At 38.3% G+C, this 20,831-nt stretch overlaps 1 protein-coding gene across 3 annotated transcripts in view; it reads left to right on the forward strand.

Annotated features, from left to right (window-relative positions):
* Positions 1 to 20,831, forward strand: part of C19H20orf194 (chromosome 19 C20orf194 homolog) — a 162,491-nt gene that overhangs the window by 27,546 nt on the left and 114,114 nt on the right. For all 3 annotated transcript variants that reach the window (XM_037812151.1, XM_037812152.1, XM_037812153.1), the window contains 4 exons: positions 473 to 569; positions 1,449 to 1,555; positions 5,662 to 5,739; positions 16,958 to 17,056. In XM_037812151.1, the coding sequence (XP_037668079.1) occupies positions 473 to 569; positions 1,449 to 1,555; positions 5,662 to 5,739; positions 16,958 to 17,056 (381 nt within the window). The remainder of the gene's footprint in view (positions 1 to 472; positions 570 to 1,448; positions 1,556 to 5,661; positions 5,740 to 16,957; positions 17,057 to 20,831) is intronic.

Raw genomic sequence — 20,831 nt, forward strand, 5'->3', positions numbered from 1 at the left:
CCAGCTTGAGCCCCGTCTGTCAGGGGACTGGTGCCTAGAGACTGTCCCGGGAGAATTTTATAGACTTAGTGACAATCCCATGGCTGGATTTCTTGTTATCTGCTTCTCTTTCCCTTTTGGCCCTTTGCAAGGGTTTGACTGGAAATCAGATTGGGATTTGGAATTTCATGGAACTTGTGACCTGATATTGGTCAAGAACCCTTCTTTCCACGTGCACTTTTAAAGATTAGTGAGGACAAGTTTCATCTCTGACATTTAAGACTGATCTATTTTGAGTTTGTTTTGTTTATGGCATAGGTAAAGGAATGACAAGTGTTTCTGACCAGCAAACACAAAAAGTTGGCTTTTGAAACACCCCCTTGTGTGGGGTCCTCCATAAATGTCATTTATAGATTGATATAACTCAGAGAAACTATGGGACTTTGTGAGATGTCTCATCAGGACTTGTTTTCCTTTCAATTTCCTTCTTTAGTATGAAGATGAGGAAGCTGCAGAAGAATTTAAAATTGCCAGTTTTGTGGACATGGTTCGAGACTGTAGTAAAATTGGCATTCCTTACAGCTCCCAAGGTGAGTGTCTGGCAGCAAGGCATTTTAGAACCTTGCTTGGGTGGTGGGTGAATCGAATGTTTCTCTGTATCTTCTCAGTGGGGACATTCAGCTGGGACACCTATTGATCCATTTGTACTAATAGCAAAGGTCAAGCAGAATGAAAATTTGGGGAATCTTCCTATTCAGGCTTGTATTTATAACTGAAGTTTCCACAGCAACACAATAAGCCACCTACAGTTAGGTAGAAGAACTGATAAGGGATTTATCACAATTGACATCTAATCTGTATCACTTACTGTACATAAGTACATATTATACATAAGTACATATTTTACGTAAATGCAGTTGTAGGTCCTCTTGGTAATTAGAAATAGTAATTTGAATATCTGTTATAAAACTGAAAAGTTCATGTTGAGCAGTGCTTAAATTTTAAAAAACAACCTTTTAATTGAAGCAATTGTTGTAACAAAGGAAAACTTTTATTTGGTAATTTTCCTTTGAGGAAGTTGTTTGGCTATGGTTCTTGAGGGACGGTAGCCAAGTTTGGGTCTGTTAATAATTATGTCTACTAAATGATGCAAGTCGGATGAAATATGCCACTATTTATTGATTTTCTTTCTTGTTTACTTCCATGCTGGCCTACTTAGGAAACCAAATGTGAAAATATACTGTAGAAACATCTGAATTTACATAATATGTTCATGGTTTGAATTTTCCTTGGCTTTCATTTGGCATTTCTAGTTTCAGTATCTAACCATTTTATCTGTTTCTTTATTTTGCTAGATGAGGCCTTGGTGAACTAGTGAGAAATGATGCCTGTCTAACACATTAGATCAGGTTTAGACTGTTATATCCAGGACGGTATTTGATACATGCTGTTGTATTTGATTCCTCTAGGTCATCTGCAGATATTTGATATGTTTGTGGTGGAGAAATGGCCTATTGTACAGGCCTTTGCACTTGAGGGCATTGGAGGGGATGGATTTTTTACCATGAAATACGAGGTATGCATAAAAAACAGTATGCCTGGGTTTTGTTTGCACTGGGCTGTTCTTATAAAGGGCCCACAATATACGTGTGCATTATGACAACACCCTGAAAAGCTGGCAATGACCTCCCAAAGGCGTGGAGCAAGTTTGGAGAAGACTTGAAATGGAAAACGGTTGCTGTTTAAGACCTAGTCCCCAAACTGAGCTGGCCCCAAACTGAGCTCCTGTCTTCTTCTTGGAATTTCTTTCTGTCTTCCCTCCTCTCCTTTCCCTGTTCTGAATTAACTATTCTTTATCTACTCCTAGAGCACCATAGGCTAACTCCTGTTATAGTTTTTATCACCCTATATTATTTTACATTTGTCACACACCCCACTCATCTACTCACCCACCCCTGTTCTTTGGACTGAAGTTCCTTGAGAACAAAAACAGAGTATGTTGTTGTTGTTGTTTGTATCTCAGAAATTTATATAATTCAAAAATTATTCAAGAGCAGTTCAGAATTTGTGTAATTTTGTGTACCAGAGGAATAAAAGGGTTAGCTTTTGTGATAGGAACAGTGTCTTTTATTTCAGTACTTCTTGCATCTCGGAGATGACCAATACATATTTTTTCAGTGAATTAATGAATAAGTCTGGGAAAGAGGGTCATCTAGAATATAGATTAGGAAACCTGGAAGGTCAGCAGCATGATAACAGGCATCTAAGTCTCCCTAGAGGATCCCCACTGAAATGACCTGTTCCCAGCACAGGAAACCATGGGGGGAGAGCCTTGACATGCCGGAAATGAGGCATTCTGTTAGGGATAGAGCAGTGGGACCAAGGCACAGGGCCAAGTCCTACCCCTGCTTCTGAGAAGTATCAGCATCCCTAGGAAACCAATGGAGACTTGCCTGGCAGAACAGCATCACAACCTCTAATGAGGAGGAGCATGGTGTGTAGGGTAGAAAGGAAGCTTCTTCCTGCTTTGAAATCACAGTATTTTCACATTGGTGACAAGCGAGAACACCAACAAGACTGTGGCAACTGCCCCTGATAGTAAGTAACATTTTCTGATTTAAAAGCATAGGAACTTGAAGGGAGACAAAGCCAGAGTGGCTAAAAAGGAAACTCACAATTTTTAGCAATAATGGCAATCTTTATTTTTAGTTAATTGTGCTATTAAATAGGCATTTCTATAGAGTATCTATTATATGCCAGGTGGTGCAAGACTTATGTAAAGATTCAACAAAAATAAGAAAGAGCTCTTAACATATTACATGCAGGGATAGATCAGCATGCTTTTAAAAATATTTACTCCAGGAAACAAAATAAACTTGAGAAAAATATTTCTTGTACTTTTTTAAAAAATGGCATTTATAAAGCAAGAAATGAGATGTAACAGGTAAAACAAGCAGAATTAAAAGGGAGATAGATGATATCCAAGAAGGACCGTAAGAAGTCTCAAACTTCATTAGCAGAGTTGAAAGTTTCATTAAAAAATGGAACTCAAACTCATATCCTCTAAAAATCTCTTCTTGAAAATATGTTCTATAACATAGAAGGGACCAAAAAGTTTAAAACAATGTGAAAGAAGATGATAAAATGGAGAGTAGAGAATGGAAATTGGTGACAACAAAAACCAGATTTCCCTCCTGCCTGAAACAACCAAACCAAGACCAAACAAATAGAACCACACCCACAAAATAGGTGAAACAACAATTTTCAAGACAGCGAACATCAGGCATTGAGGGATAATGATTCCCTGAGAGAAAGGAACAAGCAAGGTAAGCCCTGTAATTTATTGCCATAGTTTACCACCTTGAGAAAGTTTCCAGGCCATGGCACAGGCAGGGGATGCCCAGGTAGGAGCCCAGGTGCTCCCTGAGTGGAGGAAACGCAGGTGGGAGTCTGAGGTGACCAAAGCAGCTCCAGTACTAACGAGGAAAGAGATGCCAAGAGAAAGGACTCTGAAGATCTGTAAAGATCCCACCCCCAGGTATTTAGCAGAGTGTTGATCAATGCATGCATGTGTGAGGTAACTGCCCAAAGCTGAGGAAAAGAAACTGTCTGAAAGTATTAGACAGCAGTGCCTGATGTGTGCTCAGGGCTGGGGATAGTGCCTGTCCCTACCAGTCAGACAGGAAAATACCTAATTCACAGAGCACTGGGTAGAGTACTCAAGAAGGTCTTGCCTGGGGAATAATCAGCCCTAGACTGAGGCCTCCTTCACACCCTGCTAACAAATCATAAAAGCAAGACCCAGAAGGATCAAACTGTTTCCAGGTAACTTAACTGCATCCCAGACCAATGCACAAGAGTATTTATAGGAATAAAAAATACCTGGCACTTAACAAGGTAAGCCGCAATGACTGGCATCCAATCAAAGATTATCAAGTTTACAAAGACACTGGAAAATACAACTAATGATGAAAACAGTCAATCAGTTGAAATTGTGCTAGAATTAACAGAAATGTTAGAAAACAAGGACAAAACAATTATAACTGTATTCCATAAGTTCAGGAACTAGAGGAGAGATTGAACATGTTAAATAGAGACATAGAAGATATTTTAAGACAGAAATCAAACTTCCAGAGATGAAAACTATAATGTCTAAGGTGAAAAATACACTGATAGAATTATAAGCATTTTAGACGTTGTACAAGATTAGTGAATTTGAAGCCATAGCAATAGAAACTATCCAAGATGAAGCACAGAGAAAATAAAGAATCAAAAAAAATGAAAGGACATCAGTAACCTATTAGTCAGGCATGAGGACAGAATAAAGACGTTAAAAAAAAAAAAATTGCCTCCCATGAGTCCTCTCTTAGAATGCTGTTAGAGGATGTGCTCCAGCAAATAAGAGGGTTAACCAGGAAAGAGGAGACAAGTAATTCATGAATTCAAATCCATCATCTGTGAGCCCCAGGATGACAGCAAAGAGAATTCTCTATATGAAAGTGTGAATGTTACAGCTGTGCAGCAAGCCTGCATAACGGCTAAACTAAAATGAAGCAGGAAGAGAGAGGAAGGGGGACTCTCAAGAATGAAGGGGAATTGAGAGATTATCTGATATGTTTAACTCATTGGTTCTCAGTGAGGGATGATTTTTCCACCCAGGGGACATTTGGCAATGTCTGAAAGTATTTTTATTTTCTTAGAGTGGTGCAGGGGATGAAGCTACAGGCATTTAGTGAGTGGAGACCAGGGATGCAGGAATGCTGCTAAGATTCCAGCGATGCATAGGGCAGTCCCACACAGCAGAGATCTGTCCAGCCCAGAACAATGGTTGTGTTGCCATTGAGAACCATAGTTTAAGCATACTGTCAATTGTGATGCGGCAGTTAGAAAAAGTTTTAAAGATTTGATTTGTAAAAAAAAAATTTGAGAGTGAAAAAATGAGGTTGTTGGTTACTCCAGGAGAAAAAAATTGTTGAAGAAAGCAAATAAATGAGTATAGTAGGTATTTAACTTGCAGTAAATAAAATTTGCATGTTCTTAATATTATAAATAATAATTATTGAGGTAAGCAAAAAAGTCATGGTATTTGATGAGGTTAAGATATGATAGGGTGGAGGGAGACCATATATTGCAAAAAAGTAGGGGAATGGGGAAGAGCCTAGAAGAGCTACATATTTGCCATAACAAGTCAATGTGTAATTTCCAGATTGATAAATCAAGAAATAGCGATAGAAGTATATTATATCAAAATATGGAGGTAAAAAACAGGAAAATATGTTAAAAGAGCTAAGTGGTTACCTCTGATAAGTGAATCCAGTAGGGTCTGTGAAAGGTTGGCTTAGGGAATGACCTTTTTTTACTGATAAACTTTACTACTATTGCCTTTAAACAAGGGCAAAAATATGTGTATAATTATGTATGTATAAGTGTGTGTGTATATATATCTATCATTGTAGATATTCAAAGGATATAACAAAGGTTCTGAAAATATGATTTCTTTAAATGAGACAGCCTTTACTAAAATGTACAGGTTCTAATATAATTGATACAAATTTGATTTGTTATTCTAATCATGCTGAGTTTTTACCAAAATAGTTATACTTTAATATAAGAAAATAATTCTGACTGTGCTAATGATATTGATTCAAGAATTACTTCAGTGTTTTCCCCCCTGTTTTGCAGTTGCAGGATGTGAGTTTGAATCTATGGAACATCTACAGCAAAATGGATCCTATGTCTTTGGAGAGTTTGCTTGCAGAAGTAAGGAGCCAGGCTGTATTTAACTTATAAATTTTGTCCAGTGGATATCTTTTTTACTGATGATATTTAATTTGAAGAAATTGAAGCTATGTTTTAGCTTACTTTACTAAAAAATAGAGTAGCTTCTTCCCTGATAGTTGTCTCAACCTCTTGGGTGGTAGAAGGGAGCCTGGAAACATGATGCTGCCTGCTCCGCTCTGAGAAAACCTCTGCGTGAGGCAAGATCAAGGCCTCCTGCATGGGCCAGAGTTTAGGTTTTCACCTAAAGATACTCTTTCTGTTGGGTTGGACTTTAGGAAAACAATACTGAGGCAGTATTAAAAGGTTTTTTTTTTTTAAAAAAAAAAGGGGGATGAAAAAAGGAAGGCTTAAAGGAAACAGGATCAAGAGCGCGGGGGTCGGGTCAGCACACTTTTTCTGAAAGGGCTCAGTAGTAATGTTTTAGGCTTTATGGACCATTCAGCCTCTGTTGCAACCTCACCAACGCCATCATAGCACGAAAGCAGCTTTAGACAATGCTTAAAGAATGGGCATGCCTGTGTTCTAAGAAAGTGTATTTACAAAAATAGGGGGTCAGCCCACGTTGTCATTTGCCATCTCCTGGATTAGACCGTCAGGCATTAATTGTTCATCTGAACTTTGAAGAAAAACTTCTTGGGAGTTGGGGGGAGGGAGGAGCAATATATAATCAGGAGAGAAAAAAAAACAGAACTGAAGGTCCCTAAATAGGTACCTTGATTAAGCAGCTCCGTGGTGCCCCTCAGTGGTCATGGATAGATATGCATTAACTGTGTTGAGCTTTTTAAAAATTAGTCAAGGTTTACCTGCTGAATCCTCTTTAATGTGTCACTTTAACTTTATATTACCCATTTAGAATAGGGATTTACTGTTGTTTTTTATAACCAGCAATAGTCACCAAAGAAGGTTGCTTAAGACCAATTGATTAGAAGGGTGGGTACTAGAAGAAAATTAAGTATAAATTTTTTTCTTAATAAAGAAACTAAGATTTATTGATATTTAACACACAGAATAACACTGGCATCTTGGCTCAGTTCACATGAAATGTTCATGTGTTATGTGCTGTATCAGATTCACAGTGACAGAGGGATTTCTAGTAGTAGCCCTCCCTTATCCTTTGACCTCTGCATATAGTATAATGCAAGGTCTTGTGATTTGCATGCTGCAGGATGGTTGTAATGTGGTTAATTTTCTTTAAAAAGGCCCTTGAAAAAGGGCTAGGAAGAATGTTAGAAGAAATGATGACTGAAAATTTCCCAACCCTTATAAATGACATAAATATGCAAATCCAAGAAACCCACCGTACTCCAAACAGAGCAGATCTGAACAGACCCATTCCAAGACAGATGGTAATCAGACTGTCAAATGCTGAAGAGGAGAAAATTCTAAAAGCATCAAGAGAAAAGCAGTTCACCACATGGAAGGGAAGCCACTTAAGACTATGTATGGATTTTCCAGTAGAAACTATGGAGGTGAGAAAGCAGTGGTATGATATATTTGAGATACTGAAAGAGAAAAATTGTCGGCCAAGAATTCTGTATCCAGCAAAGCTGTCCTTCAAAATGAGGGAGAGTTTAAAATATATACAGATAAACAGAAGCTGAGAGTTCATTAATAAGAGACAGGCCCTATGAGAACTACTGAAGGGAGTGCTGCCAACTGAAAAGAAAAGATAAGAGAGAGAGGTCTGGAAGAGGGTACAGAATTGAAGAGTATTAGTAAGGGTAACCAAAAGGATAAAAAGAGAGAGAGAAAAAATAGATCTGACAAATAAAAACTGAATGATAAGATGGTTGAATTAAACTCCCCAATCAAAAGACACAGGTTGGTAGAATGGATTAAAAACTATTATCCGTCTATATGCTGTTTACAAAAAGGCCCTTGAAATAATGAAATAGAGAATGATCATGAGAATCTTTTGAACCACACAGATGTCCAGTGGTTATCTGATGGCAAAGTAGAGAAGTATATATAATGTATGCATAATGTGTGTATGTATATATGTATATATAATTTATAAATAATACACATATTGAGGATGCTGCTGTAACATTTTTAGTTATAAAGGTGTACAATCAGAGAAGTTGGAGAACACTGAGCTGCAGTGTAAAATGAAAAATGGAGGTGTGAATTTTTGTTCACAAAGGGATTTGGCCTCTCCCAACTTCTCATTGACATCCGCAAGAAAGGAAACTTTGAGAGTTCATTGTACCAACAAACTGAGACTTAAAAACAATGTAATGCCAGATTCTGGATGGAATTGACATTAGTTTTAAAAATAGCTGGGCAAGATTGAAGAAGAACCTTCTCTGGCTTTACTAATCACATGACTCACCTTTACTTGGTGAAAAAGACACCATCTGTAGAAGAGATAGGAAGTACTTTGTCCCTCCTCTACCAGTTTTCTCCAGCAGTAAAGCAGCATAGATGGGGGTGAAAGAGAGAGGACCCTTGCATGAAGTAGTACATCTGGGTACAAGATTTGTCCGTTGATTGAGAATCCTAGGGAACAGTGAAGAAGGGTTAAAGAGAACATATCATAACACTGGGAATTGGATCCTAAGCTAGAGTCTGAGAAGAGGATTTGACCACAAATGACTAACCATTTGTTTTCTCTATAGACAATGAGTTTGAAAATCTAATCTTATTCTCATGAGTAAACACACAAACACATGCACACACTTGCTACATTGATCCTACAAAAAAATACTGTGAATTTTGATTGATAATTATGTCATAGTTATATAGGAATGTCCTTTTCCTTAGGAAATATATACTGAGATACTAAGGCATATAGGGATAAAGAATCATTATTTCTACAACTTATTCTGAAATTATATTTCACACCCAAGAGATTTAACATTGATTCAATAATCTAAGTTGCAGGCCATATTTAAATTTCTGTAATTGTCCTAAAAAAGTATACTCTAGGTGATCCCCACCCCCATGTTCCCTACTCACCGCACACCTCCCCTACCCCCCCCCACCCCCGTCTCAATCCAGGATCCAATCAAGGTTCATGCATTGCATTTGGTTTGGTTTTTTGTCTGTCTTTAGTCTCCTTGAATGTAGACAGATGCTCTGCTTTTTGTCTTTCATGACATTGCTTATTTTAAAGAGCGTAGGCCAATTGTGTTGTAGAATGACCCTCATTCTGTATTTGCCTGATTGCTTCCTCATGATTAGACTCAGGTTAAACTTTTTGACAAGATTATTACATAGGCAATGTTGTGTCCTTCCCATTGTGTATGTAATATCAGTTTGTTCTATTATTGGTGATGCTAAGTTGAACATTTGGTTAAGGTAGTTTCTACCTTATATCTCCATTGTAAAGGAACCTTTTTTCCTTTGTAATTACTAAATCTGTAGGATGATAGTTTGAGGCCATGAGAATACTTTTTAGTGCCCTTTGACAATTTTTTCTGATAAGTTATTGGGGATTGCAAAATGATGATTTCCCAATACTGTCATTGCTTCTACATATATTAGTAAGACAAGTTTTAGGTTTACAGAAAAATTGTGTAGAAAGTTCAGAGGTTCCCATGTATCCCTCTTCCCCTGCCAGTCCCCCTCATATACACATGCAGTTTCCCCTTTTATTAACATCTTGCATTAGTGTCTTGTATTTGCTACAATTGATAAACTAATATTGATATTTTATTATTAACTAAGGCCCATAGTTTACAGTAGGGTTCAGAATTTGTGTTGTACCATTCTTTGAGTTTTGACAAATGCGTAATGTCTTGTATCCATCATCACAGTATCATAAAGAATAGTTTCTCTGCCCTAAAAATGCCCTATGCCCCATCTCTTCATCTCTCCCCCCTCCTCTTGAACCCCTGGCAACTACTGATCTTTTTACTGTCTGTATAGTTTTGCCTTCTCTAGAACATCATATAGTTGGAATCATACACTATGTAGCCTTTTCATACTGGCTTCTTTCACTTAGCAATATACATTTAAGCTTTCTCCATGTCTTTTTTGTGACTCATTATCCTTTTTGAATGCTCAGAGTGTTCATTGGGAGCCTCTTCAGGCTGCCTCTGACTCCTGTTGACATGTCCCTATCAATCATAGAGCATTTCTTTGTTTTCTATCATGAGATGTTCAAGAATCATGAACTTTTTGGGGGGCTGGTGGTGACCTTGGATGTGGAAGGATCCCAGCAGTGGCTTGTGAATTGGTTAAGGCTAGAAGGAATTTGGTTGTTCTAACATTTAACTGGAATAAAACTGAGGGAAGAGCTTAGGTGAAATCTTTATGATCAGGGTCACAAAGAAAATTGGATAAAGATAGGGGCGGGGGTAGACATTTTAGGATTGAAGACCTCTTTTTTTTGTTTGTTTGTTTGTTTTAATTAAATTCAGTTTTATTGAAATACATTGACACACCATATAATCATCCGTGATATACAATCCACTGTCCACAGTATGATAACATAGTTATGCGTTCATCACCACAATCTATCTCTGAACATTTTCCTTACATCAGAAAGAACCAGAACAAGAATGAAAAAAGAACACCCAAATCATCCCCCCATCCCACCCCATTTGTCCTTTAGTTTTTATCCCCATTCCTCCACTCATCCATACACTAGATAAAGGGGGTGTGATCCACAAGGTCTTCACAATCACACTGTCACCCCTTGTAATCTACATTATTATATAATTGTCTTCAGGAGTCCAGACTGCTGGGTTGGAATTTGGTAGTTTCAGGTATTTACTTCTAGCTATTCCAATACATTAAAGCCTAAGAGGTGTTATCTATATAGTGCATAAGAATGTCCACTAGAGTGACCTCTCGACTCCATTTGGAATCTCTTAGCCACTGAAACTATTTCGTCTCATTTTGCATCCCCCTTTTGGTCAAGAAGATACTCTCAGTCCCACGATGCCGGGTCCACATTCATCCCCGGGAGTCATACTCTGTGTTGCCAGGGAGATTTACACCCCTGGGAGTCGGGTCCCACGTAGGGGGGGAGGGCAGCGAGTTCACCTGTCGAGATGGCTCAGTTAGAGAGAGAGAGGGCCACATCTGAGCAACAAAGACGTACTCAGGGGGAGACTTGAAGACCTCTTTTTAAACATTTTATTTTAAATGTATGTAGTAAAGGACACAACTTGTAAGTATACATTTTGATAAAATTTTACATGTGTTTACATGTGTATAATCACCACCCAGATCAAGATACAGAACATCTTCAGCCTCTTAAACAAAATAATCAAATTCCCCCATTCCAGTTTGCTAGAGTTTCACTGAAGAAAGGTCAATGGTGTCCAGAACACCTCTGTCAGCTGGGAAAGCATGTGGCTGGTGTCTGCTTGGTCCTTTTCTCCTGGGTTACATTTCAAAATGGCTTTCTCCAGAATGTTTCAGGTCTTCTGTCTCTCTTAGCTTCTCTCTCTCAGCCTCTGTGCATCCTTGCTTGGGCTTCTGTCTCTCTCAGCTTCTCTCTCTCGGCTCCTGTGCATCATTGCTTGTTTTCCCAGGGTGTTTCTAAGCATCTGGGGGTCCTCTCTTAACTTCTCCCGGGCAAACTCTGGGCTTCATCTCTTAGGTTAACATCTCCAAACGTCTTTTTATCTGCTTCTCCAAGCGTCTCCAAGTGTCAGCTCTTGAACTCTCTTAAGTACTCCAATGAACTAATCAAGACCCACCCTGAATGGGCAGGGCCACACCTCCATGGAAATAATTTAATCAGAGGTCTCACCCACAGTTGGGTGAGTCATATCACCATGGAAACACTCAATCAAAAGGTTCCAGCAGTATTGGATTTAAAGATCATGGCTCTTCTGGGATCCATAACATTTCAAACTAGCATACCCCCAAACATAACAACTATGCTGATTTTTATCACTGCACCACAGTTTTGCCTGTTCTCAGGCTTCTAGTTACTGTAGCCTGGATTGGAGCAAAAGAATGGAGAGAAACCCTTTGGAGGCCTTCACAGCATATAAGCAGCTGTCCTCTTAGGGCTGTGGCAAGGCAGCAGGACAGAGATCTACTTAGGTAGCCAGAGCTAAGTGTACTGGAGAGCAAAGATTAGGCAACCCTAAAAACTGGTAGCCTGGTTGTAAAGCAGAGAGAAGTAACCTAGATTCCAGAAAAGTGGCAGCTCATCTGTAAGGCACAAAGAAATTTCCAGAAACTTGCCAGTTGCTCTAAGCCAAGGCACTTCTAAAATGAAAGTCCAGACCCCACCATCAGAAATTTGAATTTCATGATGAACTAATTCAAACTACAGATGCAGTAAAGCCCAGACCTTGATCAATTGCAGGTCAGATTGCCTCAGATACTAAATCAAACTACAGATGCAGTAAAGCCCTGACCTTGATCAATTGCAGGTCAGATTGCCTCAGATACCTACACTGGTGTTCTGACAAAAGAAATTATACAAAATATCTGGCATATGCTAAAAAATTCAAGACATGAAGAAGCAAGAAAATTTGATCAGTGGTCACGATAGGAAAGTCAATAGAAGCAGACTCAAATTTTAGAAGTCAGCTAATGGTTGCTTTAAAATAGCTATAATGAAAATGCTAAAGAATCTGGAAGGACAGGAAACAACATGCATGAAGAGACGGGCAGTTTTAGCAGAGACATAAAAACCATAAAAAGAACCATATAAAAATGCAATAAATGAAAAATAGAAGAGCAGAAATGAGGAATTCATTCGGTTGGCTTAACAGCAGACAAGACAAAACTGAAGAAGGGTTCTATGAACTTGAAAACAGGTTGATAGAAAGTTTCTAAACTGAAGAACAAAGAGAAAAAGGAATGGGGGGGTGGGAAATGGAGCATCCAATATCTGTTGGACAATATCAGATTATCTAATATATTTAATATACTAAATTTAGTATAATTGGAGTCCCAGAACAAGAAGAGAGAGAATAGGGCAGAAAAAATTGATGATGTTGGAGAACTTTCCAAATTGATGAAAAAGATCAATTCACAGATCCAAGAAGCTCAGCAAAGCTCAAGTGGGATAAAAATTACTGTAAACATATGTAAAATGGCCATAAACTTGTGCAGGGCTCTCTTGAGGTGACTCTACAAATATTATTACAATCTGAATCCAACAACCAAAAGTAGTAATAATGCAATTCTTGTCATTACTTGTGCCTTCTTAAATCTACTTTATTTTCTTCTCCCTTCTCTTGTTCAGTTGCCCCATAGTCTCCAAATCTCTAAAACCCCTTTTCTTCCTCCAACATCCAAATACTTTTTCAGTTCACTGCTATTTTCCCTCTGTCAAGACTCAGAATCTTATAACCAGAACTGGGGTCTAGGCTTTAATTCTCACTGGCCAGCCACTGATGTTAGCTCTAGGACAGCTCCATACTTCCTGATCTTCCATTATATCCTACAGAGGGAAAATACAGACTCCTCTGAGAATATATAATTTTTTATTGATTACTTTTTCCAGGAAATAATTCTTTATAGTTGACCTGTACCATTACTCACAGACATACTGAGAAAATTACAATGAGATGTTACATTTCCATCTGCTAAAGTATTAGAAAAATTTTAAGGGTGGGGTGGAGTGGCCAATTGCTAGAATTAGGCCGCCTCCTATGGCATAGGTAAAATGCCTATCTGGAGTGAACATTTGATCCCCAGACAGCTGTTTCAATCTAGTCATTTATCCCAAGGAAATAAGTAAATGTCAGTAAAGATATAGTCCTAAGAATGTTCATTGAAGTGTTGTTTATAAAAACAAAACTGAAGACAAAGTAAATATCCAACTTGATTAAATAAATCCTTTCAATGTCCCATTATACTGTCTTTAAAAATGTGTTTTTTTTGTTTTTCTTTTTTAAGTACATTTGATTTGGAAAGATATTCAGAATATGTTAGGTGAAAAATGTAAAAAAGCAGAGTATGTTTCCATCTTTATAAGATGTCTTAGTTTGCTAATGCTGCAGAATGCAAAACACCAGAGATGAATAGGCTTTTATAAAACGGGGGTTTATTTCACTACACAATTACAGTCTTAAGGCCACAAAGTGTCCAAGGTAACACATCAGCAATCGGGTACCCTCACCGGAGGATGGCCAATGGCCTCTGGAAAACCTCTGTTAGCTAGGAAGGCAGCTGGCATCTGCTCCAAAGCTCCGGCCTCAAAATGGCTTTCTCCCAGGACGTTCCTCTCTAGCAAGCTTGCTCCTCTTCAAAACATCACTCCCAGCTGCACCCCGTTTCCTTTTTGAGTCAGCTCATTTATATAGCTCCACCGATCAAGGCCCACCCCGAATGGGTGGGGCCACGCCTCCATGGGAACATCTCATCAAAATTATCACCGACAGCTGGGTGGGGCACACTCCAAGCAAATCCAACCAGCACCAAAACTTCTGCCCCACACAAGACCACAAAGATAATGGCATTTGGGGGACACAATACACTCAAACCGGCACATAAGACAATTTATATTTCTTTATCTAAGAAACTTAAGGTGGTAGTCATATTGGTAATTTTTATTATTTTTTCTTATTTGCATTTTCTCATTTTTATTACATTATGTAATTTTTAAAATACATAAAAATACTTATAAATATTGAGATTGAACTCCACTTTTCCCTTAATACATAGCCCTTGGCTTTTTGTTTTTATTTTTTTTTAATTGTTCATTTACTAAACAGACACACAGTTCTTAAACTTGCTGGTGTTTCTCAGGCACTATTCTTGTGCTAAAGTCACAAAGATGAGTAGCCCCGGTCCCCACTCATATGGCTTGATGGATGAGATGAGCTCTTAGACCAATATCAACAGTGTAATTTAATGGCTACTATAATAGCAATGGGAGCTTAGAGGATAAAGGAAATAACTCTGCCTGAGAGTGCTCAGGTTTGCTTCCCAGAGGAGTCACCTGTGGTGATGAGGGATTTTCCAGGCAAAGGAGGAGATGGTATGAGCATTTGAGGCACAGGAAGGAGCCTCTCTGAAGTCCCAGAATCAGCCCCTTTTGAACGTTACGAGAAGCTGCTTAAATGTGACTGTCTTTCCCCTGTCTAGTCCTCAAGCCAGCCCTTGACCTGGCTTAGGGATGATTCCACGGAGCTGGACTTTGCACCAACCTAAGAATTACCTCTGCTGGGAGCCAGCCCAGGGCCAACAGTTCTGTATGAAGTTCAGCATCCTTGCCGAAGGGACAGGGCACACTGGCATGGTTTTTGGGATTTTTAGACCTTTGCTACTTATCTGGCCTGATCTTTCTGAGCCTGCCTTCTGGATTTGGCCTTGAAGAGTCTGAGCAAATAGACTTTCCCCTCGTCCTTATCACATCCACTTGACCAGCTCTACCTACACACCCAGTATCCATTTCCACATGTACAGGGTTTGTGATGGGGAATTGTTGGAGAGTAGTGTGTTTCGTGGAAAGCACACAGACCTTGGGTATATTTAATATATTTCCACTTTTGCTGCTTGTTAGCATTACATCTTCAGGAAGGTCCCTCAGGGCCTCGGTCTCCTTATCTATAATATGGGGATGGAGAATTACACAAGGATGTTAGGAAGATCAGTAAGGAAAAAAATATATAAAAGAACACTTCATAAGTGATGCTGGTTACTTTTAGTAATGAGAGTTCATTGCATTTTTCATTTTATTCATAGCATGGAGCTTTTAAGGCAATGTTTAACAATTCATTCTACCTTATACTGTAGTTAGTACTGACACATCAACCTGCCTTGGGAAATTTTTTGGAAGCAGAGTGCATACCTTCTTCTGTTATTCCCCAAAGCATACTTTTTTTTTTAATCTAGAAGAGAGCCAGAGAATGTCTACTGCTCAACTGTGTAACTGTTTTCTGTCATAAACCCAAACCTGTCACCATGTAGGCCATTAAATGGAATTGAAAAACAAAGTATATTCTGTAGTAATAGCCATACTGGTTCTTTTTGTTTTTAAGTCTCACAAAATGAAGCATTTGGATATGCAGTTATTATTTTTGCTGATATTCAAATTTTTCCAGCTTTGGGCAGTGTGCTCCTTACAAGATGGTGGTTCACATGTCTTTTAAATACAATCCTAATAGTCCTTGATAACTTCCTTGCTGTCTTCTATGATAAGATATTCCAGGCTTATCTTGTATATTTGCTGTCCCAGACCCGGAATCAGACATTTTTCTAGTAAGTTCTGGTTTCTCTGAATTCCTTAACTTCTGATTTCAGCACCACAGCGTAAGTGCTAGGAATACTCATTACTACTTGGCTGGTCAGGAAAGGAGGAGAACATAGACCTTGGTCATTTTTGGTGCAGCAAACAGAATGCCTGCTGTGAGAAGGCGCTGGGTGGGTTTTCATTATACATACACTTACACAGTCCAAGGTGGACCGTGAAGCCGACTCTCCAGTTTGAGTACAAATTATCGGTAACTTCAGAACGAGGTCAGAGATAAAACTTTAGGTGTATCTTAAGCAAGTCATAGCTGGTGCTTTTGGTTAACTAGGATACCTTAAAGAAAAGCCAGTAGCAAAAACCCCATGTGGTAGCTGGGAACAGGAATGAGTTCAGGGAAGAGGCTGAAAAGCAGCTGGAATAAGGGAGAGAGCAGAAGCTCATGTAGAGGAGAGTCAGCTGGGAAGTGTGCAGTTTTTCTCAGTCCTCTGTTGGCCCCTAGGAAGAGAGTGTGAGGGACGAAAGATCTCTGGGCTACCGTGGCCACTCTAACCATTTTAACTAGGGTCAACTAATTTGTCCTTGAACAAAGCTTCACTGGTGAGACCCTTTTGGTGTTAGACAAAGTATTGTCCTTTAGGTGCCCCATAAAGAACTCTAACAAGGCACTTGGAGGGCCATTATTGCCTGTTTCTTTTTACACAGTTTTATTGAGTTGTAATTTACATACCATAAAATTCACCCATTTTAAGTGTACAATTCAATGACTTTTAGTAAATTTACAGAGTTGTGTAATAATCCAATTTTAGAACATTTCCATCAACCTAAAAAGATCCCTTGTGCCCATTTGCAGTCAGTCTCCATTCCCACTCCCAGCCCCAGGCAACTACCAATCTACTTTCTTCAGATTTGCCATTTCTGGATATTTCTTATAAATGGAGTCAAACACCAGGTGGTCTTTTGGATCTGATAGCATATTTAAATGCTCTTGTATTTTGAGATCATATCCAATTTCATGATCTAGTTTTCTAAAGTAACCCCTTTGTATGATCAAGCAGGTTATCTTTTTTGTTTTCTTCCTAGGATTTAGTAGCTTTTGAACACCAGTGGACTAACTTCTTCGCCAATTTTGACACAGAAATTCCTTTCCTCCTGGAACTTTCTGAATCTCAGGCGGGTGAGGTATGTAAGGAGAGGGTCAAAGAGAAAGAAGAAATTGGTTGATTTATTTATTATTTTTATTTATAAATTTTTTCAATCCTAATGTGTTTTGGTTATCATTTCCTTATGCTTTGTTGCATGTTATAGTTTCCCCACTGTGCCAACCCCTATATAAGAAGTTGTTTTTCTCCTGTGCCAGCTGCTCTATGGGAAGAATACTTACTTTTCAGTGTGATGGTGCTTCTCTCTGCCAGGAATTCTGTTGGACACTCAGCAAGAGTAAAATGTAAGCTTAGTTAATAAGCCAAGGAATAATTCTCCCCATGTGAGTAGCATGTCAATTGGACCTCCAGGTAATACCAAGCTTTCTTGCCAGGTAAACAACAATTAATAGTGACAAGGAGTTACCAGGTTCAGACAGAGAATCACTCAGGAGTAAATTGAAGTGTCTAAATCAAGAACTCAGGCACAAGACAGTCCCAAGAACTAGTTAACAGGAAGGATCAGAAGAGCCACTTGGGTTTGCATTTGTGCCTACTTTGGGCTTACACTGCCAGTCCTCAATTTTCCTGTGACTGCTATGACCCAGAACAAGCTCTACCCCGATCATTTGAAGATGGAGTTGATCTTTCCTTATACTTTGGCCTTAATTTTAAGCCAGAAGCAAATGAGCCATTCAGAATCCAACTCTTACCAAACTGTTCATTACCTACATTGTTCCTTTCCCAATTAGAAGCTAAGGGCAGTACCCAGCAACATGTCTTTTATATCTTTGTACATTCTCCTAACACACTGGGACCAGACTTTCCTTCAGAACCAGTCTATGCACTCTTCACATTAATTAAATATCCAGGAATATTCACAAAGTGTAGAGAATGAATTGAAAAATTTTCTTGTACGCCAGCAATAACTGATTAGGTAATTTAATGAGATAGAGATGCTATTCAAAGTAGCAAAACAATAGCCAAAACAAAACAATCAACCAAAAAACAGAAAATGTCCAGGAATAGTCCTAGTAATATGCATAATTTATTGAATTTTATTCACTATTAAAAGACTCAAATAAAAAAACATATATATGATATTCTCTACCTTAAATATTATTACTGTCAGCTTATCCCACAGTAATTATTGAGCTTTTTAAATGTTATTATAAAATGTTATTGTGCCTATAATGTTATTATAATGAGCTTTTTTAAAAAAAACTTGACAAAATCATTCTGAATTATTATAATTGTGTAATAAATTTCAAAAATAAACAAACTGATAGCTAGGAAGATTTGGAAAAGCACTATAATAAGTCAGGACTTGTCCTACCAGCTACTGGAATCACATATGGATGCAAATTTTATGAGTAGTATTAGTGTAGAAATCAATACTAATCTTAGTCTTCAGAGTAGATGGCCCTGAAATACACCTTCATATATCATACATGTATTTGTAAAAATACACACCACACACATATAACCTTGACATCTAATAAAAGCTACCAGTAGGTAACAGATAAATTATTCAGCAAATGACATGGGAAAACAATGATTTTTTTTTTTAAAGCACTTAATCTTATACTGTGTTGAAATAAATTTCACATGACTTGAAGAACCGAAGTCATAAAATGAACCCATAAGAACCTAGTTCAGGATGACTAACAGCGCAAACTTAATTGCCTCTTCTTCTAGAGATCTTAATAAATCGATAGTAAAGAAGGTTTTCAAAGGGTGTCAAACCATAACAACTGAGAGAACGGAAAGGGACCATCAGTGAAGTAGAAAAGTGATGAAAAAGTTATTAAAAGTCAAAACAAGAAAATCCATGGCCTGGAATATGCTTGGCAGAACCCAGGGGAGGGAGGATCTGGAAGAGGCTGCAGGAACAGGAGAGGCAGATAGCTGGGTCAGCTGAGGTCCACATGGAACAGTCTGCTTTCTCCACTCTTACACTCAGAATGTCAGTCAACCAGGCATCATCCCTCACGCACACACACAGACAAAAAGAAGTTTTTGTTTGTTTATTTTAATAAATTAAATGAACTGTCAGGGGCAACTAAGGTAGAGGTAGCCCTGGGTAAAACTTTTAACATCCCAGCATTTGGGAATCTTCCACATAATGGCCAGTTTCCTGCTTGCTTTCTCGACATGAAGCTTGCCAGTGAAGCCCCGTGCAGATGGCCAGACTTTCTCTTGCCGCATTTAAAACTGTAAATAGGCAACCAAAGATCACTGTATATAAAGCCTTGAAAGTGCTAGATCAAGATAAACAGAAAAACTGATCCAAGAAGAAAAGAAAAGAAAGAGACATTTACTTAGGATGCTGTGAGGAATTTGAGAAGGTATTATATCCATAAAACAGGAACTGAATGCTCTGAAAAAAGAAAAACAGAAAAAGAAAGAGCTTTTTGACACAAAACCTAGAATTGAAACAATTTCATGAAAGAAATTGACCAATAACAAAAAAATAAAAAGTTCTTCATTAAGTAAAAGCAAAGTTAAGGGGCATGGCAATCTTGAAAAAAATTATGACTTGTAGACAAAGAGCTAACTTCTTAATATTTAAAGAGTTTCTACCAATCATTGTGAAAAAGACTAATAACTGAAAAATAAAAGATATAAACAAAGTTTTTGTATAAAAATTACAAATGACTTTATAGACAAGGATATTTTGAAACTTTTGGTAGGAGTATAAAATGATTCAGTCTTTATGTGGTAATAACATTTAAAATGCTACAGTAAAACCATTTATCTTACAGATATATAACACATGTGAAATGACATGTTTATGAAGTCCCCAATGGGGGACTGGTTAAATAAAATATAGTATAGCCAATCAATGGAATACTATGCAGGAATTGAAAAAGAGTGAGTTAGCTTTATATGTAACTATATGGAATGAATATTTTTAAGTGAAAAAGTCAGGATGTAGAGCAGCATGTATAGTTTGCTTCCTGTTACAGGAAAAATATATTTATTGATGCTTGTGCATGCATAGAATATTTCTGGAAAAATTCACAATGAGAAACAAAAGTGATTGCTTCTGATGAGTATGAGTTGACTAGAAGACAGAGGTGGCAGAGAAACTTACATATCACAATATACCCCTTTTTAAAATATTTTGAATATTGTATCATATGCCTGTATTATCTAGTCAAAGAATATAATATATTGTAAAGGAAAGAGCTCTTGGAAATTGAAATCAAAATTAGTTTTTTCCAAAAGGGAAAAAAAATCATTAGAAAGATTGAAAGATAAAGTTTGGATAAACAGACTCCCCAAAAGACAAGAAATGGCAAGTGAAAGCTTTATAAAGAGAGAATGGTGGTGGAGGGGGAGAAAAATTTAGCAAAGAAATAATAGAGAGGGGAATCTAAGATGGTGGCTAGGTGAGACAGGGCAAAAAAACACCTCCGTGAAAAATACTAGATAAAAACCAGAAAGTGACCCAGAACACCAGTTCCAGTGATGCACCAGCTGGACAAGGTCTGCTAAAACCACAGGGACCGTGCACTTGGTGAAACTGGGAGTCTGCATTCTGAAACGAGTGAGTAAGCCGGCTGAAAGTCCCGCGGCCGCGCTGCGGTGTGGGGAAGCCGGGGGTTGGTGTTTGGAGACAGACTAGTTCTTTTTAGAAAAAAAAAAACAAACAAAAAACCAACCCAGGAGTGGCTGCAGTTACAATGGTGAGAACTGCACAGTGAAGCATGGCAGGAGCGGGCTGTGCCAACCTCTCGGTGTCTGGAGTGGAGGACAGCCCACTGCTGATTGCCTCAGGGCCAGGGGGACAGAGGGGAGAGCCAAAAGGA

Source organism: Choloepus didactylus, chromosome 19 (assembly GCF_015220235.1).
Source record: "Choloepus didactylus isolate mChoDid1 chromosome 19, mChoDid1.pri, whole genome shotgun sequence".
NCBI lineage: Eukaryota > Metazoa > Chordata > Mammalia > Pilosa > Megalonychidae > Choloepus > Choloepus didactylus.